This window comes from Leopardus geoffroyi, chromosome C3 (assembly GCF_018350155.1).
Source record: "Leopardus geoffroyi isolate Oge1 chromosome C3, O.geoffroyi_Oge1_pat1.0, whole genome shotgun sequence".
Classification (NCBI taxonomy): Eukaryota; Metazoa; Chordata; class Mammalia; order Carnivora; family Felidae; genus Leopardus; species Leopardus geoffroyi.
This window is the reverse complement of record NC_059338.1, coordinates 52,305,200-52,326,007: the sequence shown is the minus strand read 5'-3', so window position 1 is coordinate 52,326,007 and position 20,808 is coordinate 52,305,200. Positions and strand designations below refer to the sequence as shown.

At 49.3% G+C, this 20,808-nt stretch overlaps 1 protein-coding gene across 5 annotated transcripts in view; it reads left to right on the top strand.

Moving 5' to 3' along the window:
* TNN (tenascin N) overlaps nt 1–19,689 on the top strand; it is a 63,548-nt gene extending 43,859 nt beyond the window's left edge. For 4 of the 5 annotated variants that reach the window (XM_045452828.1, XM_045452829.1, XM_045452827.1 and 1 more), the window contains 7 exons: nt 1,183–1,313; nt 2,351–2,483; nt 2,910–3,061; nt 9,005–9,101; nt 10,001–10,168; nt 16,382–16,545; nt 18,818–19,689. In XM_045452828.1, coding sequence (XP_045308784.1) covers nt 1,183–1,313; nt 2,351–2,483; nt 2,910–3,061; nt 9,005–9,101; nt 10,001–10,168; nt 16,382–16,545; nt 18,818–18,958 — 986 coding nt within the window. In that variant the 3' untranslated portion in view covers nt 18,959–19,689. Of the gene's footprint in view, nt 1–1,182; nt 1,314–2,350; nt 2,484–2,909; nt 3,062–9,004; nt 9,102–10,000; nt 10,169–14,081; nt 15,693–16,381; nt 16,546–18,817 lie in introns of those variants that run through there. The other variant, XM_045452831.1, reaches the window with a different exon arrangement.
* Nucleotides 19,690–20,808: the final 1,119 nt, after the last annotated feature.

Genomic DNA, 20,808 nt, shown 5'->3' with positions numbered 1-20,808 from the left:
TTCTAAATTAAAATCACCCTCTATGATGATTTTTCAAAATGGAAATTTTTCATTCAATATCTTATTGGGTTTAAAAAAACGAGCCATCTGACCAATTAATATGGTTTTGACTAGAATTCTTGCTGAATTTTGGTTTCCCCGTCTCCAGAGTGTGTACTCCTCCCTCACCTCCCTCCCCATCACACGTTCAGAGCCACAAGGAAGGCTCTGCTTTTTCTCTGCCTCTTCTTCCCTTTCTCTCTTTCTCTCCTTTGCACAAGACCACCACCATCATGCCTTCCCCACGCTTTCTGTACAGGGTGTGCATCTAAGGCCATATGTTTAGTTAGGTAGGAAATAGAACTTTAAATCTCTACGCCAACTTAATGTTTGTCGCAAGCCCCCATTCTGCTGGTGGGTTGGTATCTCTGATTTAGGGGGCATGCTTCTTCTCCAGGGCTGTGTGTAAAGTCTTGGGTGGTTTCCCAGTGCCAGCCGTGGGGTGGGGGGTGGGCAGCTCTGTGGTCATCTTTCCAGGTAGGTGTTTGCCGGGACACGTGGTTTCTGTGCACAGGTTCCTCTCAGATCCGCACTCCGGGTCACTTCGGGAGCCCTGGTGTCGCTGGGAATCTGCCTGCTGATCTGGATGACCTGGATTGTTCATACCCACCACTATTGGAGAATCTGTGGGGAACCTGGGAGCATAGATGCACTGTCTCGGCCCTACCCACTCCCCTCTTCCTTAGTCCCCTTGTCCTCAGCGGGTGTGGAATGTGCTTTTATTAAAAAAATTTTTTTAAACATTTATTCCTTTTTGAGAGACACGGCGTGAGCAGGGGAAGGGCAGAGAGAGAGGGAGATACAGAGTCCGAAGCAGGTTCCAGGCTCCCAGCTGTCAGCACAGAGCCCAACGCGGGGCTCAAACTCACGGATCGCAAGATCATGACCTGAGCTGAAGTCAGATGCTCAACCAACTGCGCCACCCAGGTGCCCCTGGAGTGTGCTTTTAGAAACCAAGGTCATAAGGGGCTGGTGGCAAGGAAGAGCAGAGACCATGCCTGCTGCTGGGGAGGAACTGCCTGGGAACTGCCTGCTGCCATGGGAAGGATAAGTTGGTAGAAAATATGTTAACACATCAAAAATGATCTTGCCTCGGTTGCAGAAATACCGACTAATAATAATTACCTGACTTTCTGTATACAGACATCGACCCTCCCAAAAACCTTCGTCCATCTGCCGTTACACAGTCCGGGGGGGTGTTGACCTGGACGCCCCCCTCTGCTCAGATCGATGGCTACATTCTGACCTACCAACTCCCAGATGGCACCGTTAAGGTACTGGATACTTCTTGCTTTTTCTCTTGGTACCCATGCCCAGCCTCCAAATGAAGGAACTGACCTGGGCCCACTGGCTTGATTGCTGGTGTCATGGCCACCGGCTAAGAAATGAGTTGAGCCTTACTGATCATCTGCTGTGTTAGCGAAGCTGCTGCACACAGTTGTCTGCCGACATCGTACGTGTGGCCTCATTTTAGAGGACTAACTTTTGTGCCTTCTCCTCGCTATCCATTGAGTATTTGCGGGCTGCACATCCGCCCCATGTTATTTTGTTCTGTTGTCTTTCTCAGGAAACGTTCGCTCCAAGGACAATTTGTCTGTTGTATCTATCATTGTATCTAACGTGCTTACAACCTGGCACACAAGACGTGCTCACTAAATATTTATTGAATGGATTGATTAAACCTTCTTTCAGGAGTTATCCCTCCCACCTGGAATCTGAAGGCCAGCAAGTTTTTGTAGCTTGTTCCAATGGAAAATTCTTCCTCTTTCTTGTTGGCAAGAGAGAAGGGACGAAGAGGGAAAGGAAGGGCACTTTGATTTATTCATTATCTTAATGGTTGCTTATGACAGTGCTTCAAGGAAAGTTAGCCCTATGTCTGTAGAGGAAATAAGATAGGTTCAGAAGGATGTTTCCCGAAAGGCCAACAGTGGCCCTGCTGCACAGTTATCAGCAGTCACTTTTATCACCCTTATTAGCTCCTCAGCCCAGCACCGCTGGCCTTGGTGGCTGTAGTTGGTGTTCCAGTATGTACCTGGAGGCAGAGGGTCCCAGGAGACCTGGTGGGTGCTCCTCCAGGGCGGTCCGTGGTGCCAGTTCTGTGCTAGCACTCCAGCAGGGCTGAATCTCCATGGCGCCGCCCCTCAGCGAAGCTGCTGGGACCCACCCATATTCTGGGCGCCACTAAGCCCTGAAAGAAACCAAACACTGTGCTCAGAGAGCTCCTGTCATTAGCACCGGGGAAAGCCGTTGACAGCGAGGGTGCTGGGGGTGACACACTGAGTGACTGTCTACTGTCTCCTTTGTTTGGTAGGAGATACAGCTTGGAAGAGGGAATGAGAGACTTGAGTTGCAAGGCCTTGAGCAGGGCATCGCCTACCCAGTCTCCTTGGTTGCCTTTAAGGGTGATCGTCGGAGCAGGAGTGTATCTACCACCCTTTCCACAGGTAATGTTCTCTGAACGAGAATGTGGTAGAGGACAAGCATCGGACAGCCAAGAAAGCTGTCCAAGGAGGAGCGAGTGGACAGAGCGATGGATTTCTCTGGAAACGGGGCCATAGGGTTATGGGTTCAAACAAAATTGATCTCATGGTAGAAAGACTGAAGAGGGAAGCAGAACAGAATGTTATTTTGAGGGCATCAGGGTAGGAAGTGATGTAAACTTGACCTTATTTCTACTGCATTTGAAGGGTTTGATGAGAGCAGGGTGAATGAGAAAAATAAGATACTTGCGAAGGGTCGGAAGAAGCAAAGTAGTAGGAGGTTATGAAATAATTTCTGAACAAAATAAATTATCTGGAAATAAGGGACTAGCCCCCCTACTTCTTCCTTGCCCTTCGCCTAACAACGCTACCTTTCTGCTTGACTCCCAGTTGGTGCCCGTTTTCCACATCCTTCCGACTGCAGTCAAGTTCAGCAGAACAGCAATGTCGCCAGCGGTCTATATACCATCTACCTGCATGGTGATGCCAGCCGGCCCCTGCAGGTGTACTGTGATATGGACACGGACGGAGGTGGCTGGATTGTGAGTCTTTATCCACGGGGAGGGAGGGGCTGGGTGGCTTGTTTTTGTTCTCTGATTCCCCCAGCCCCGGGCTGTAAGGATAGAGCCTGAAGGGGGCACCTGGGTGGCTCAGTCAGTGAAGCCTCCCAACTGTTTTTTTGTAATTTTTCCTAAATGTTTATTTATTTTTGAGAGAGAGAGAGAGAGAGAGAGCTGGGGAGGGGCAGAGAGAGAGGGAGAGACAATTCGAAGCAGGTTCCAGGCTCTGAACGGTCAGCACAGGACCCGATGTGGGGCTCAAACTCAGGAACTGTGAGATCATGGCCTGAACAGAAGTTGGACACTTAATTAACTGAGCCACTCAGGTGCCCCTAGCCTCCGACTCTTGATTTCGGCTTAAGTCATGATCTCACAGTTGGTAAGTTCGAGGCTCACATCAGGCTCCACGCTGACAGTGTGGGCCGTGCTTGGGATTCTCTCTCTCTCTCTCTCTCTCTCTCTCTCTGTCTCTGTCTGTCTGTCTGTCTCTCTCCCTCTCTCTCCCTCTCCTTGGCCCTCCCCTCTCACTTTCTCTCTCAAAATACATTAATTAATTAAAAAAAAAAAAAAAAAAAAAAAAGAATAGAGCCTGAAGTACTTCATGGCCAGGATAGAGCAGGCTTAGTTAAACTAAGGTTAATGATTGTGGGGGCTCATGGGTTTATCAGCATCTAATAATGCCCTCTATGTTTGTATAATCCTACATTTTATTCTTTTCAAAGCCCTCTCATAAACGAGACTCTCACACAAAATCTTTCAAGTAAGTGACAGCGGTTATTATTTCTAGTTTCTAGATAGGTAAATTGAGGCCACAAGGAGAAGTGTCTTGGCCCTTCATAAGAATTAATGACAAAAGCTGGGGCCAGATTTCAGGACTCCAGCCTTCCAGATCATTGGCCTTCCCTGTGGGTCCTCTAAGGCCATCCACCATGGAAACACATGACCTCCCTGGGCCTTGGGCCTCTGGATTGAAGCCCTTTGTCCAGGCTCTGCATCCTGCTGTGCAGGTCAGAAGCGAGGCCTTGGGGACTTTGCTTTGAAGGCTAAAGCCTGAAAGAGGGCAACTTGGCAACGTGCTGATGGTCCTTCTGTGTGGAGGTTTATTCCCTCCGGCCGTTGTCTGCTCCCACCACATGGCACCTACTTTGATTACATCAGCCTGATCCAATTATATGATGAGCTGTCTCTGAGGGTTTCCATCTGATCCTTCCTTCTCCCCCCACCCCCTTCTCCCGGTGCCTGAACAGCTAGAGGCTCTCACCACTCCAGACCAGCATGCGACCTTAACCTGCTGTGCATCCGGAGCTCACTCTGGGAAGGAGAAAGCATGATCTCCTAGTGCTCAGACTATATTCATTTACACGTTCGCTCAGGGGCCTGGGAGACCAAAGACACTTGGGCAGCCACGGGTAAAATGATACCATCCGCTAAGCAGCAGTGAAGAAAACTTATTATCCGCACAGCTGCATCTGATGGCTGAAAGGCAGGAACTGGATTGGATGGGAGAAATTCCTGATTGATTTGTAAAAATAACCGAACACCTTGTAGCACGGGAGGGTTTTCTACCTGAGCAGAGCCATTGAGCTGTCCCTGCTGCTTTTCATCAGCACGGTTGTAAGCGTCAGGTCTCTTCAGGCTTGAAGCCAGTATCCTGCGTCTGTGTCCGTAACTGACCATCGGCAGAATGTTTGTGTTGTCTAGTGTGGCCTTTTTTTTTTTTTTTTTCGACGTTTATTTATTTTTGGGACAGAGAGAGACAGAGCATGAACGGGGGAGGGGCAGAGAGAGAGGGAGACACAGAATCGGAAACAGGCTCCAGGCTCTGAGCCATCAGCCCAGAGCCTGACGCGGGGCTTGAACTCACGGACCGCGAGATCGTGACCTGGCTGAAGTCGGACGCTTAACCGACTGCGCCACCCAGGCGCCCCAAGTGTGGCTTTTTTGAAAGCCAGCCTCCCATCGGGAAGGAGACGTTTGTCTAGGGCAACCTCTAGAAAGATACCTGCCGGTGTGTCCACTGGGAATCCCCAAGATTTTTTCCAAAATTACTTATTGTGTGTCAAGCACTGTTTTATATACTCAAGAACCAGTAGTGAATCCCTGCTCTCAAGGAGCTTGCCTTCTGGGGCCTGCTCACGCCAAGGACCCTTACCAGGAAACTGAGGTCAATTCCAGAAGTAATAAAATCCTTCTGTGTTCTAACCAATACCGGTCCTTCACCCCCTCCCAAGTCTTGTGTTCTGACCCAGACTCCTGAAGATAATACACGAACTGAGATTCTGTAGGGCCCTCCTCAAAGCGATCACCGTCCAGAGAACATGCGGAGTCCTGAGCACTTCTGCACCAAATCTTTTACTGGCATTGTCCCTGATTTGGGGTTCAAGGATCTTTTGTCACTGAGAGATGACCTCAGTATGTGGCTCTTTTAAATTGAGCTCCTAAAATCCTTTTAAGGAAATTTTCCTCCATGGGGCAGCAGGAACTCCTTACGTTTAAGAGGCCTGAAGAACTCTACCCCGTGGTAGCTGATACCACAGGAGGCAGGCCAGGATGAAGACAATCCAGGAGCACTTAGGTGCCTCAGGTATTTCCATCTTTGTTCTCCATCTTGCAAGTCTTAAGGACTACATGAGAAGCTATTTCCACAGGCAATTAAATGAGATTTTCATTTTTTTCTCCCAATTGAGTCAGGACGCTGAGTAAGTTCTAGAGTGCAGTGACAGTTCTGTCTTGAGACGTATTGCCCGCCTCGAGACTTCTTTGCTGAGTGGCTCTTGTTATCCCAGACAGTCCATCATCAGGTGTTTTCACCTCATAGAATGGGAATGGACTAGATTCTCTGGGAGTCCAGTCAGGCTGCCTGATCAAGATGTGCAAATGCTCATGGTGGGTCAGTTCGTTTGGAATCTGACACGATAAAATGCAAACTAACATTTATTGAGATATAATAATAACTTGTATCAGTATGTGCCAGTCTCTGGCCTTCACACTTTCATGATTTATCATGATTAATGATCTTGCTACAGCCTCAGTTTAAGAGAATGACAAATGGGCTATTAACATCTTGATCTAATAGTTTAGAAAAGTGAGGCTTGTCAAGGTTCACTAAGTTGCCCAAGGACACAGGTAGTAAGGGCAGAGCTGGGTCTAAATGGCGATGGAGAGAGCATCAGAACCATTTTTTTTGGAGTTTTCCTCACTAAGCTGAAACATTATTAAATATATATGTATATATATTTACATTAGTAACATGATTTACATTATTAACATCATTAAACATATATGTATATACATATATATATCAGTGGGAAAAACCCCTATCATGCTTAGGTACTCTATTCATTGATTGGAGAATGCCTTTGTAATGCATCTCTCCTAGGAAGACAGAATCAAATTTGAGCCTGATCTTGTACCATAACTAATTATGTTAGTGGGAATGTAATTTGACCCAGTGTACAAGGAACCAAACATTGGTAACACTTCTGCCCTGGGATTCCACTGTCCATGGTATAGGAAGTGTCCCCGGGAAGGTATTGGAACAGGCACCATGCTAGGAAATGACCAGTTAGCTCCCCAGAATCTTAAGAAATGATTTTTGGAAAATAGACTCAGTAAAAGCTGGTATTTTCAAACGTTCTTATAAAAGATGAGATCACTGTTTTATCCTTGCATCAGCCATTACATAATCTGATTATTATTTAATCTGGCTAATTGCTTTTCTGAACTTTCACATCCGTAAAATGGCATCATATATACTCGCCCTGTATCCAGCCCTTAACAAAATGCTCAGTAAATGGTAGTTACACAAGTGGGTCAGTAAGTAAAGAAATGAAGGAAGCCAAGAGAGGAGTGACAGTCTCTAAAATAAGGACAAAATGGGACAGGAACAACAGTGTTAATGCAGTATGTAATTATGGGCCCGATCGTTCCCTAAGTCCTGCTCAGCACCTGGGTATTGTTGTAGAATGTTTTTACACTTGCCATTTCATTGAGTTCTCCTAGCACCTGTGAGATAAACACTTCCTTCCCGCTTCTAACCCTGTTTGTCACCAAGCTGACCGACCGAGGCTCAGTGATAGAGATGACTGACTCACCAGCCCCTGGCCAGGCAGTGGCCATGGTCTGCCTCAGAGCCCAGGGCTCTCCTGCCATTTGATGCCCTAGTTCAGGGCTTCCTGGGCCAGCAGAGGTGGGTTGGTGCTTCAGAAGGAGTTAAATGTGAGCTCCCATGAGGAGATTTCAGCACTGTTGCGGGACCCCTGTTCTGTTCTCCCTCCCTCCCAGAAAAAATGTAAAGAACACAGAAATATTAGGAGGTGTACCTTACCAAATTCAAAATAATTGTGTTTCACATCAAGGCACCCGCTATGAAGCATGGTGGAAAGGAGGGAGATGGGGTTTTGTGTTGGGGCTTCTGTATTCGAATGACTACAGAGGAAAGTAGGTGGAGACAAAGATGCCATTCCAGCCTTCCAGAATTCCAGAATCATTTCTGAGGTTAGCTAGGATGGCGGTTAGCATGGCTGTCTTTCAAGGTCACGAGGAATGACATCAATTAGTATCACTTCTCGTAGGATATACAGGTGTGTTTAGCTTGTAGCTCCTTTTCAGGTTTACCTCATATAAACGAGTCCAGTTTACTCTGACAGGAACTGCCTTCCTTCCCCAAAGAGAGGAGTTTTTGAAAAGAAGGCAGCACATATTTTCATGAAATAGTACCCAAGTCTGTCTCCATTTTCTCACTTCCCACTCACTCTTCAGCCCACTCCATTTTGGCTTCTGCCCTTGTCTGTCTCCAGTGCAGCCTTTGCTAGAGTCACTCACGACTTCTGTCTCACTAAATTCTATGGACGTGTTCCTTAGGCCACGTGTCCCTTGGCTGCTTACCTGCCGTTGACACTATCGGCCACACTTTTCTCTCTGTGGTCTTTGTGGTTCCATGCTTTCCTCATTGTCCTTCATGAACGTTCTCCTTAATGAACACACCCTTCTGCACCTGGCTGCTGCGTATTGGTGGTCCCCGAGTCTTGATTCTAGGCCCTTTTCTCTTTTTAGGTACTCTTTCTTCCCAGGTGATCTCATCCTCTCCAGTGGCTCCACTTTACGATCTGTGTCCCCGTGGCTTTCTGTATTCATTAGGATAGAGCAGGCCTTGCTGCAGTAAACACCACCACCAGATTCCAATGATTTGAGACATAAAAAGTTTCTTCCCATGTGTGCAATCTTCTGGGGGTTTGGCAGTCACTTCTAAGTGGTGACTCAGGATTCAGGCTGATTCCAGCTCATGGCTCTGCTCTGTGGTCATGTGGCCTTCACCAAGGCCCCGTGACACATGGCAATGGAAGAGGGAGCATGGAGAGCCCTCCTGCCCTCCTGCACTCCCACTTACGGCCCTTTGGCTAGAATGAATCACATGGCTCCAGCTTAACTGCAAGGGAGCCTGGAGAAGGAAGATTCCCTGTGTTTCTGGGGAGAGGAAAGTGAAATGGGTCTTGGTGGGCACTTGGCATCATCTGAGACACATGCTTACCTTTGTAAGTCTGGCCTAGATCTCTCTTCAGAACCCTAGTCCTTCACTCATCTGCCACTATGGCCTCCCCATTCGCCAGGGCACCTTGGGGGTGACCCTCACTTACCTTGTCCCAAGTGAGCTCGTGATGTACCCGCAGAACCTGTCTTCTCTCAGAGCCCCCATCTCCGCCAATAGCTGAGTGAACAGCCACCCAGTGCCGCAAGCCCAAACCACAAGAATCACTCCTGACTTCTCTTTCAGTTCCACTTTCAATCTGTCACCACATTCGTCAGTGTGACCTTCTCTCTGCTTCTGTCTGACCTCGGAGCAGCCCCAGTCCAAGCTGCTGCCCTCCTTCACTCAGTGACAGCTGTCCAAGTGCGTCAGAGTGAAAGGTCCATCTCCCTTTGCAGGTCTTCCAAAGGCGCAACACTGGACAGCTGGATTTCTTCAAGCGCTGGCGGACCTACGTGGAAGGCTTTGGGGACCCCATGAAGGAGTTCTGGCTTGGTATGAACTCTGAGATTCCGGAAGGGCTGTGCTGTGGAAGGGACATCTCCCTTCAAAAGCTGCTTGGGTGGCTTGTGAAGGCTCCCCACGTTCAGGAAGATGTCTCAGTGACAGGGACAGGATACCCTGAGGAACCTACCCACCAAGGTGTTGGTGGGGACATGTTGCTAGGAAGGTTCTCATGTGCTGGGATTGTGAGTGGGTGTGGCTGTCACAGGTGGTCTTTATGCTGTATCTGAGCTCCACAGGATCTGCCTGGAGCCTGCACATCTTAGAAACCATAGTAGAAAAATAGTTGACCAGTTGGGATTCTGGGCTATTATTGGGAGGTCATACCAGTAGTCCCTGAAATTCTACTAGTAATGCCCATCATTATGGGGATTGTTTTTTCCCTTTCCCTTCTGCTCTTTTCTGGAGCAGATGCTCATAGAGAGTGAACTAGCCAAAAGCACCCACTGGGAAATGGAGAATGAAAAAATCATAATCTGGAGACCCAGTGTCAGGTAGAGTAGATGATGATGTGGTTTTCTTGGTGCAAAATTCCTCCAGAGACCTTACGGTGGCATCTGATGCCCTCTTCTGCTTGGTGAGATAAGGGGATGATAAGTAGAAGTGCATCTACTTTAGAGAGAAGGAGTGAGGGGGCAGGTTCACCACGTGATTACCCTCCACCGCTCTTTCTCACAGGACGTGGTTTCCACACTCGTTAATATGGCTGTGCCAGAGAGATAATAGGATGAGAAAATGGGTCCCCCAAAAGAGATAGCGTGAGGAAGTGCCCATTAGCAGAGGTGGTGAAGGCTAAGGTGACTTTTGGTGCCGAACATCTCAGCTGCTGGTAGGCGGGCACTTGCACACGTAGGTTGATTGGTTATTGGGATTGCCTGCTTTATTTTTAGGACTCGACCAGCTGCACAACCTCACCACTGGCACTGCCACCCGGTATGAGGTGAGAGTGGACCTACAGACAGCCAACGAGTCCGCCTATGCCGTGTATGATTTCTTCCAGGTGGCCTCCAGCAAGGAGCGGTACAAGCTCTCAGTCGGGAAATACAGAGGCACGGCCGGTAAGCAAACACATCTCCCCCCTGCCAAGGTCTCAGGCTCGAGCCCATGGGTCTGAGGATCGGTTTGCCATGGGCCATGGATCTGGGGGATGCGATACTGCTCTGTGAAGGTGACTTGTCCTCATTGATCATTGATGATCGAGGCCCCTCAGGCATGATGCCCTACAGGGGGTGAGCAGTAAACAGGTATGTTAAAGCAATCCTTGACCATCTGAAAGTTGGGAATTTTGTACATTACACATTGATCCCCCCACCAGTAAAAAACCCTTCTCTTACGCTCCCCTGGTTCAGGCTGCTGTGCATTGGCCAATGAACCCACATCCTGAGTCATCCATGGTGCCTGCCCACCTTGCACTGGGCTTCAGCGGTATGGCTGCTGTCCTTGCACAGAAGAGTGTGTGTGTGTGTATGTGTGTTATTTGAATATTTTGCAGCACTTTACCATAAGTAAAGAGAAAAATGACAGGGCTGATTCAAACAAGAAGAAGGAAGGTCTCATTAACCTCATAGAACTGTGACAACCCAGAAATTAGCAGTTCAGCCGAAAGCAGGGAATCTCTAACCTTGATTAGCTGCTCATTGGATGCAAGCCAGTCGATGGTGTGGTCGGTTGTGAAGGAAGAGAACAGCATAAGCAACATGACTGAAACACTGGGATTTTACCGTTGAGTTTTCTATTTAAGAGGGGAAGGTGGTGGTTGTTTTAATATATTTTAAACTTACATTTATAGTTTTTTAAAATTCCCTAACAAGTCGTTTGATTTTGCACGTTTTTGACTTTGGTGTGACTCTGTAGGGATGTGTTACCAGCCGGATCCACTGACTCTATAGGACCTGGTTGCTCCCCTTAGGCGGTCATGTAAATAGATAAGTAATAATATAAAGTAACTTTTGCAAAGTGTCACCTAGTGGTGAGGAGAATAAGGAGCTACAGGATGCGACAAGGTGGGTACACTGAGGCTGTTGAAGGGAGCTTCCCCCAGGGCAGGAGGCAGGAGCTGGGTCTGAGAGGGTGGGACTTAGATGGGAAACAAGGGCCCCCGGCCCGGGGGAGTCCATGGTGAGCAAGGACCGAGCAGAAGCAAGGGTACTGGGGTGTGCCCTTGAAGCCTGAGGCCACTCAGGAACCCCCTAACGGTGGAGGACTGTGAACAGATGCCTCTGGAGTGTGATCCGAAGTGGCCAGTAGCTAATGCAAAGTTACTTTTAGGTCTTATAATTTAATTGTTGTTTTTTTTTTTTAATCACAAGAATTTTGCATTTGCTAAAATGTGATGTTGCTAGCAAGATCTTTCAGTGTGATGTTATGGATGTCTCATAGTGTAGGGGCTAGTCCCCGAGACCCAGGGAGTTTGCACAGGGGCCGGTGAAGGGGTGGGTCTACTGACATGGGGACATGGGAGGAGACAAAGAGGGAGGGGTAGGCACCTACTAGCGCATGAAGAGTTTGGGTGACAGACACAGCAGAATTGTTCAAGTGTTCCGAGGGGTGGGTGGGGGGAGCGTGCAAAGATAAGTGCAGTGTTTCAGGGAAAATCCTTGAAGAAAAAACGGACCATTGCTGGAAGAGCTGTCACTTCTCTCTGGGGGTCTGGGGTCTCCATGGGTGAAACAGGCTGGGCAACCCTTTCTACTTGCTATACAGTTTCTGGATGTTGGGTCCGCTGCACTTCATCTGCTCACAGTACAGTACGAAACGTGAAAGCCAGGCATAGGAACGAGGCAGTTAAAATAGTTGGGAAACACAGATGGACCTTCCTGGGGTTGTGATGATAAAACCGAATCGGGGGGGTGGGGGGGGAGATGGAGAGATGCTGTTTTGACTACTCAGCACTCTGCCTACCTTTTCCCCAGTTCTGGATGAAATCAGACCACATTGCTGATGGCTCATTCCTGGATCTCCAACCATTAGGTGTGAGGGGTGCACACATCACAGGCTCCCTGAGACCCCTCGGGCCCCTCCTGTCCTGCTCAGTCCACATGGAGGATAGCTGGTCTTCCTTCTTCTTGCCGTTCACTACTGACTGTGGAGATCAAGTCGGTCTGCCTTTCTCGGGCTAAAGATTCTCAGCCTCCGGAGACTCCATTCATGGGATCTTCCTTGGACAAGATGCAGAGTTCCTACATCTCTCCTGGAATCCCAGTGCCCCCAGCTCCCAACTGGGGACATCACTCAGGCCTGCCCACGAGGGCCGCCCACTCTCTTCTCTTCTACCGCACTTGTAGACCTTTTCCGACACCTGCCCTAAAATAACCGGGAAATGAACTGATGCTAATGGGGAAAGGAGTGAAAAGGAGTCAATATATTCGTGAATTAACGTGATCCTCCTCCCAGGGACTCTATTTGCATTTTAAGTGTGATTAGGGGATAATTGCCATTCTGAGGTTGTTCAGGCCCACAGTGCTGGTCAGCGGAAGATGCCTTTTCTAATAGGAGGCCTCGGGAGACTTTCAGATCACACCACATTTTGGCAGCACTCTGGTCTCCCCATACGTGCCGTTCCTACTTGGACACTCTGAAATTGAGTGGTGGGCTTAGTGGAGTTTTAGCTTTCCTTGTATAGACTGATTTGTCCCCAGGAGAGTTTTGAAATTTAGGAAGCTTCTGACCACTCACATCCTAAATGATGAGGTGCTGTTTAGAGGACATAGCACTCAAATAGAAGGTGAAGGGTTTGATCTCTGTGCACGTGCTGGCTGTCCCCATTGGAGCTCTGATTAGGATTGGGCATGTGGGACCCTGGGGGAAACGTGTCAGGACCACGCTGACTCACACTGTGCAGGTGGGCCCCAGACTTCTGCTTCCCTGAAGTCCTGTCAGAGAGCCCGTTATTCCCCCGTGAAGGAGAGCCCAGCAAGGAGGTGCCAGGTGAATATAGTTTCCGATTCTGGATCTTGGAGCAGGGCAGGGAGGACATCTAATGCGCTCTGCCTATAAGACGCTGTTCGTCTCTGGAGAGGTGATGGTGAAAACACAGACATTTCGAGTGGCGCAGAGCGACTTCTATGGGCTGACCCGTCATTTACAGCTGGGTTCAATCCCATCGACACGAGACTTGGGGATGTCCAACCAGGGATGGGTTCACGCCCTGGGTGCACTTGGAAGTGTGGCTAAGGAATGCTACCAGCATTCAGTGGGCCCGGGCCAGGGATGCTGACTGTCCACGGTGAGGAATTGTTCTACACAAATGCCAGTGCCTTTCTTGCTTTGAAACAGATTCTTTAACACTGGTACTTAGAATTTTTTTAACTGTTTATTTATTTTTGAGAGAAAGAGAGAGTGTGAATGGACGAGGGGCAGAGAGAGAAGGAGACACAGAATCCGAAGCAGGCTCCAGGCTCTGAACTGTCAGCACAGAGCCCAGTGCAGGGCTCGAACCCATGAACCGTGAGATGGTGACCTGAGCCAATGTCAGACACTTAACTGACTGAGCCACCCAGGCGCCCCTTAAATACTGGTACTTAAAGGCGAAACAAGTGTTGGGTTCGTGGACACAAGGGAAAGCTAGAAATGGCACACATCCGCTTCCACGGGCCCGTTCCTGTTCCCAGGGTTCAAGGTCCAGACAGTCTTGTGTGACTTACAAGGGATGTGATGTCGATGGCTTCTTGGGGTCTGAGGTGGCTCAGCTGCCTGGGTCATCCTTCCTGACTCAGGAGGTGCAGGAGGAGAGCTGATCTTGGAGTGATGTTTTGACAAGATGGGTGATAACCAGCTTAGCGGCCCCACCCAGGGCTCTTATGGGGTCGCCACCAACCCCACACGCACCTCCTGAGGGGAGCCAGCCGCCCACTCAAAGCCATTGTACTAGAAGTTAAGGCTGCTTATTTCTCATCCAATGTTTTCTCCTCAAACTCTGATAGAAGAGAGAGGGTCTGACGACCACTGGCTTTTCTACTTTATCTTACTTAGGGAGATAAGCTTAATAGATCAGAACACCGTGTTGGCTGGGGCCTGACGACCAGAGCAAAGCAATTTCTTGATTCATGACTATCCTCGCTGTCTATGCTCTGAACATCAGCATGGCTTCATTTTCTGGAAGGGAGCAAATCCATCATGGAATAAACTGCCACACTTAGTTCGAAACCTGCTTCGCTTTCCTTGATCCCAGTGCCTAAGGTTCGATAACTGTGAACAAATCGTTAAGAAACAGCCTCCGCACAGACTCTTAGGAAACAGCTCTGGGAACTTTAGACGCGCGTTCGGTAAGCTGAGCTCATTAAAAGAGTGTCACCAAGGGAGCCATCGCGTGTTATTTTAAGCTGTAGTTAACTGTCTGCTAGAGAGCTGAAGGGGAGAGAGATGTGTACGAACCCAGCGACTACACGCCTTTCCTCAGTTGGAGGAAACTCTTGGGGGCAGGGGCCCTTCAGCTGTCTTAGCAGGAATGGCCTATGTCCCCTGCTCTCACTCCCCTGCTTTCGCTGGGGAAGCCATCAAGGAGCCATTGTTCAAGCTGCAAAGTCAGACGGACAATCTGGGACAATCTGGGACCTTCCCTTTTCATAATGTGTTGTTAACTCTTTACATACATCTGCCCCCTTCCTCCCCCAACTAAGTTCTTGAGGGCGGGGACCTCCTCCGTCTGTTTTCCCAGAGCCGAGCGTGGTGCTGGGCCCAGCAGGTGTTCTCATGGTTCCTGAATAAATGAAGGAAGTTGCAGACCGACGTTCTGAAGGGCTGCTTGTCCTCAGAAGAGCTTGTTAAAATGCAGACTGCAGGCGGGTACTGCCTCGGAGTTTCTGGTTCTGTGGATCCGGGGTGGGGGTGGAGCTGAGAATGTGCCTTTCTAACAAATTCCCAGGTGCTGCTGATGCTGCTGGTCCAGGGGCCACACCGGGAGAACCAGAGATGGCCTGCTCTGGTTCGCGTAATTAAAGGTCTCTACTGAAATAAGGCAGCCGCAGGCAAGTTGGTGTGTCAGGGAGGACCCTGGACTGGGAATCTGAGGACTGAGGTTTGAGTCCCGGTCCCCACTATCTGGGGACAGTGGGACCTTGACAAGTCCCCAGAGTCTAACCTCTGTGAGTCTGTCTTCTCACGGGACTGCCGGCTGCCTGGCCCACCTTGTAGGCTGTCGTGGGGACAGAGGGGGAGGATACGGATGTGAAGGTGGTCGGTAGCTCAGGGGTCAGATGAAAACCTGAGTGTTGTCATGATAGGAACACAACTTAGGATTGATTCAGGCCCTTGTCACCTTTTATGAGCTGAATTAAGAAGTAAACTGATACAAAGATGATACGTACCATAGGGGAAATGGTAGAAATACAAGTCAGATGATTCAAGCGGATTTCCAGACAGGATGTAATGAAGCACTGAACTGTATATATGTGCCAGGAGGGCCTGGGAAACTCGGGAGTGTGTGCTGGGAGGGGGTGTGGGAGGATTATTAAGGAGACCGACCCTTCCTCAGGAGTGGGGTCCAGCTGGGCTTTGAGGGGCGTTTAGGAGTTGGACCGGGGAGGGCAGAGGCATGGAGGGCAGACCTGTCTGCTGCACAAGCCGTGTGTGCCTGTGGGGACAGCGGGCCAAGAGATGGTGCGAAGGGTACAAGCCAAATTACAGGCTGCAAAGCCAAGCAAGGAGGAGCGGCTCCTTCCCTGTGGTGGGTGGTGGGAAGGACATTGACCTGAGAGCATGAAAGTGGACACTTATGCTTCAGGAAGGCCGGGAGGGCTGTCGTGTTGATGCAGGCCCGAGGAGAGGAGAGCAGGCCGTGTGGCAGCCCCGGGAGTGAGGCCATCTGTGAGTGATCCTCAGGAAGAAGGGCTCCGTAGAGGGGTACATGGGATTGGCAAATGTGGCTCGGAGTTCGAGGCTGGGGTGGCTAAGAGGATGGCTGAGTGAGGGCAGGGAATATGGGAGAGGGGTGGTCCGGTGCTGGGAGGAGAGCCGACGAGTTTGGTTTCAGATGTTTGGTTATTTTACGTGACTGTGTAGCCTCTGAGTGAAAATGCTGGAAGGGAGCAAGCTGTTGGAAGCTATTGGAGAAACAGGCCTGAAGTTTGGGTGACAGGCCAGGAAGGAGAATCTCTTCATCTGTATCATGTCCTCCCCTTGGCCGTTTTCAAAGACGAGTGATTTACCTGTGACATAAATGGCCAGATCTTTGGCGTTTTCATGCCCAGAGATTGTCCTGCTGAGCCCAGAGTTCCATCACCATCTCAGCGGCCGAACTTCACCGTTCACCCCTCATCTCTCCTCTCCCGCAGGGGATGCTCTTACTTACCACAACGGATGGAAGTTTACAACTTTTGACAGAGACAACGATATTGCCCTCAGCAACTGTGCCCTGACACATCATGGTGGCTGGTGGTATAAGAACTGCCACTTGGCCAACCCCAACGGCAGATACGGGGAGACCAAACACAGTGAGGTAGGCGACAGGTGCACTTTTTTTGTTCCAAGCTCTGCCCAAAGCTTTGCGTTTCCAAAGTAACACTCTCCACGCTGGTTTGGCTACCTCTCTCCTTCTGATGCTCCCAGTCGGGGCAGTGGGGCTTCTTCTCCAGGCTCTATGGCCTGGAGGTCAAGGCCTCCCCTGCCCACCCGCTGCAGCCCTTCCCCACTCTGCATTCCCACCAGAGCTGCAAACTTAGTGTAGGTGGGTGGGAGCTCAGGCTGCCCACTGCTGGACAGAGACAGGTGACATGGATTATGCACCATCTGTTTCCGGGCCACCCATGGACACTGTCTTTGTAACAAAATACCATGGGCTGGGTGGCTGGAACGAGACATATTTGTTTCTCAGTTCTGGAGGGTAGGAAGTCCACGATCAACTCGCCTGCTAGCAGATTCGGTTCCTGGTGAAAGCTCTCTTTCTGTCTTGCAGATGGTGGCCTTTTCACTGTGTCCTCCTATGGTGGAGAGAGAGAGAGAGAGAGAGAGAGAGAGAGAAAGAGCTCTCATCTCTCTTCCTTTTCTTACAAGGGCACTAATCCCATCATGGGGGACCCACCCTCATGATCTCATCAACCCTGATTACCTCCCCAAGGTCCCACCTCCAGAGACTACCACTTTGGGGGTTAGGACTTCAACATATGCCTTGGGGGCAGGTGGGAACTAACATTCTATTCATAACTTCAGAATTCTTTCTAGTTGTTCTCCCAGTGAAACTACAACTATTTGCCTCAAGTCCTTTGACCACCAGGAAAACAAGTTTTTTCTGTCTTTGATCTGACCCGCTTTTGGGTCACTTCATCCAGAGCCACTCAGAGTCTACCCAGAGTGTTGTGCTAAACTTCTCTCTCCATTTCAGGAGGTGCACCCAGGACTGAGAGTTCTTGATGGCTCCTCTCCCCTTCCTTGCTCTGAAACTTTCCTACCAGTGATTTCTCAAACCTCCATGACCCGTGGATATCATCTCGACTCCTTGCCAGGCATCTCCTGACTGCTCCCACACATCTTCTTGAAAATGGCGTCTTGTTGCCATGAGCTCCTCCCCACCTTGGGTTTCTAACTTCCCACCCTGGGTCTATTCTAGCCTTCAGGAAGCCACCGCTCCCCAGAACTTACCTTATAACCGGTGTCACTGTAAATATTAGCTCATCTCAAGTCCAGGTACAGTTTGATTACTTTGGCCCTGACCAGATGGGGGGGGGGGCTCCCAATCCTTGTGTGATTTTTCAAAGGGAAGAAGAAATGTTCCCCCAGGGAGGCCAAGGAGGGTGGGTCCATGAATCATGGTGGCAGCATGTGGGCTGACTCAGGAAAGCCTGTGATCAGAGATCAAATATTTGAAATGAGCAGCCAGCATGCCCTAAACCATCCCCATATTTGCTAATAAAAGACATTCATCTGGTTAATGTGCTTTTCACAGTCTGCAAGGCATTTAGCTTCTTGTTTATTATTTACCTCACAAATTAAAATACATAAAATTGGTCACTTGGGCTCTTTATTGGCCAGGTTGCAAGGTTATTAAGTGAATTAAATATTATTACGCTCACCAGTCAAAAGACATAAAATGAAATTTAGTTTTCAGCAGGCTATTCGTTACCCCAGAGCTAGTATCTAAACAGTTTAAATTGAAAATGATTTTACACGATTGGCCAATTAATATGTTTATTTTTGCCTTTAATTTTTCGGAAAGGAAAAGAGTGAGGCAAAGATATTGTGCCTGTTGCTGGCCAGGTTGACCCTGTGTTAGCCTTGCTGCCTCGGGCTCCCCGGCCCCCTGGGCTCACACCCTATCCTCACACCCTATCCTTCCAACCACCAGGTGGAGGTGGTGGGGGCTTCTGAGTCATCAGCCTAACTTCAGCTGCCCAGCAGAGGGCACATGTTTCTATTTTTTTTTATTAGTTTTTAATTTTTTATATTAAATATAATTTATCAAGTCGGTTTCCATACAACAATACCCAGTGCTCATCCCAACAGGGAGGGCACATGTTTCTAGATTCAGCTGTACTTCCCTTATCATAACTACCCCAGTAACCACCTGTCTTCCTTAAGCAGAGAGGGTGTGGTCCTCCCCTCCCCTCCCGTCCCTGCAAAGAAGCGTTCCTTTGTACCTTGTACCTTAACCCATCCCACCCTCCTCCCTAGTGCCTTTTCTTGATGTTGGCTTTTTTTCTTTCTTTCTTTCTTTTCTTTCTTTCTTTCTTTCTTTCTTTCTTTCTTTCTTTCTTTCTGTCTTTCTTCCTATGTAGGGGGTGAACTGGGAGCCATGGAAAGGACATGAATTCTCCATTCCTTATGTGGAGTTGAAAATCCGCCCTCATGGCTACAGTGGAGAGCACGTCCTGGACAGAAAGAAGCGGACACTAGGAGAAAATTCGAGAATGTTCTGATGGCCTATTTGAACAGTCATCACACGAGACAAGACCAGCCCAGGGTTGGGGCTATGTAGGCTTGGGGCAAGGTGGGTAGTGGTGACTGGTTAATGGAAGTTTGAGGGATACTCCTGGCCTCTGGTTTCTGGGATGGCTGGGTAACCTCCAGGACAAAGTGTGTGACCAAACTTCAGACCACACAGGTCTCTGTCACCTGCATTTCTGCCCATCTGTATTGGGGACCTGCAAATCAACACAATAGTATATATGAGAAAGAACACCGGACTGCAAGTTCGTCAGTCTGTCTTCAGTAGCAAATATATGGGATTGGGGAGTAGGGGGAAGGGAAAAGAATCATCTAGCACTTCACCAGTTGGGGTGTGTGTGTGTGTGTGTGTGTGTGTGTGTGTGTGTGTATATCTTTTCTCTAGAAAGCTGTACCAAGGAGGGGTTCTATTTGATGACCAAGGGGCTTAACGTAGTCTGATGCTTGTTACCTCCCATGACCACTGGGATTTGAGGAAAAAGGTATAAATCTTCACCTGTTTAAAAAATGCTAGATCAGGAGAAAGAACAAAGGGACCAAGACTGATTCACATCGAGCTAAGTTGTGACTAGTATCCAGCAGGCTGGGAACCAAGCTTCCGTGTTACCCCCCTTTTCAAGTTCCCCCTTCCCACATATTTGCATAATCACTTTCAGAGATCTGCATATGTTGTGAATAAATTCTCACTCGTTTCAGCTTTAAATAACTGGACTCTTTTGGTGATTGGTCCCTCCCAAAGACTCTTCAGTGACTCTCTTTCCTGCCCTCAAGTCCTCAGCCCTGCCCCTTTCCCTGGGCCCCCACACTGTTGGGCCTGTAGGTGTTCTGAAGGTGCCCAGCAGAAGCTTGTTTGCTCAGGCACTTGGCAGGTCAGGTCCTTTGGGTTTACTTTCCTACCCCTTTGGAAAGTTTCTCTGTAGTGAAGTCAGTGATCATTATTAAAAGTAACTTACATTCCGATTCAACAAAAAAAACAACAACACCTGGTTTTTAAAAAATTTGCCTCGTGTTATTTAACTCACATCAGTGCGCTTGAATTCTAAATTCAACCCAAGTGCATGTGAAGGTACAACTTGCGCATCACCACGGAATGCGGTCGGCCTGCCGTTTCATACTTGCGAGACGGCGAATCGTGGTATTTGGAACCTGGGGAGATGAGATGAGTGGCAGCGGAGGCATGTGCCCTAAAAGCTTCAGCGCCGCCCCAGGCCCGGGGAGTTGTTCACTGCTTCAGGTTGTCCAGGCTTTAACCTCTGGCCGAAGGCCAAGCTGTACTCCCCAAACGGGTCATGTCCCCCTTGTAGGCTTTCAGCACCGCCCGTGCCTCCCCATACGCACAGTGCCGCAGTGCTGCTAGATCTGGTGAGGGCGGTCTAAACAGGAATTCGGTGAGAGTGTGTGTCTGCCTGCTTCTCGCCAGTGTGTGAGGGGGACACAGGTGAGACACAGAGGTGAGCAAGCCAGACGGCGTGTGGACTGTCATTCATTCGTTCACTCATTGATTCCACAAAAGCTGATGGAGCCCCGTTAGGAGCCAGCTTCTGCTGTAAGTAACTGGTGCCGCGGAAGCGAAGAAACTGCACTAGTCCCGCCCTCACCTTGGCGATTCAGGAGCCTGGCACTCAACCCAGTGGATGCAGTGGACCGAACCTCGGGGTGACTCCGACCTGGGGCTGGTGCGTGGCGGGCAAAAATTCCCCACGTGGGTTGGTGAATGCCTGGTAAACGTGCTGGGTAGAGCGCAGGTTGCTGGGCCTCATCCTTAGGTCTTGTGACTCAGTAGGTCTGGGGTGGGGCTGCCGCCAGATTGACCACTCTTGGA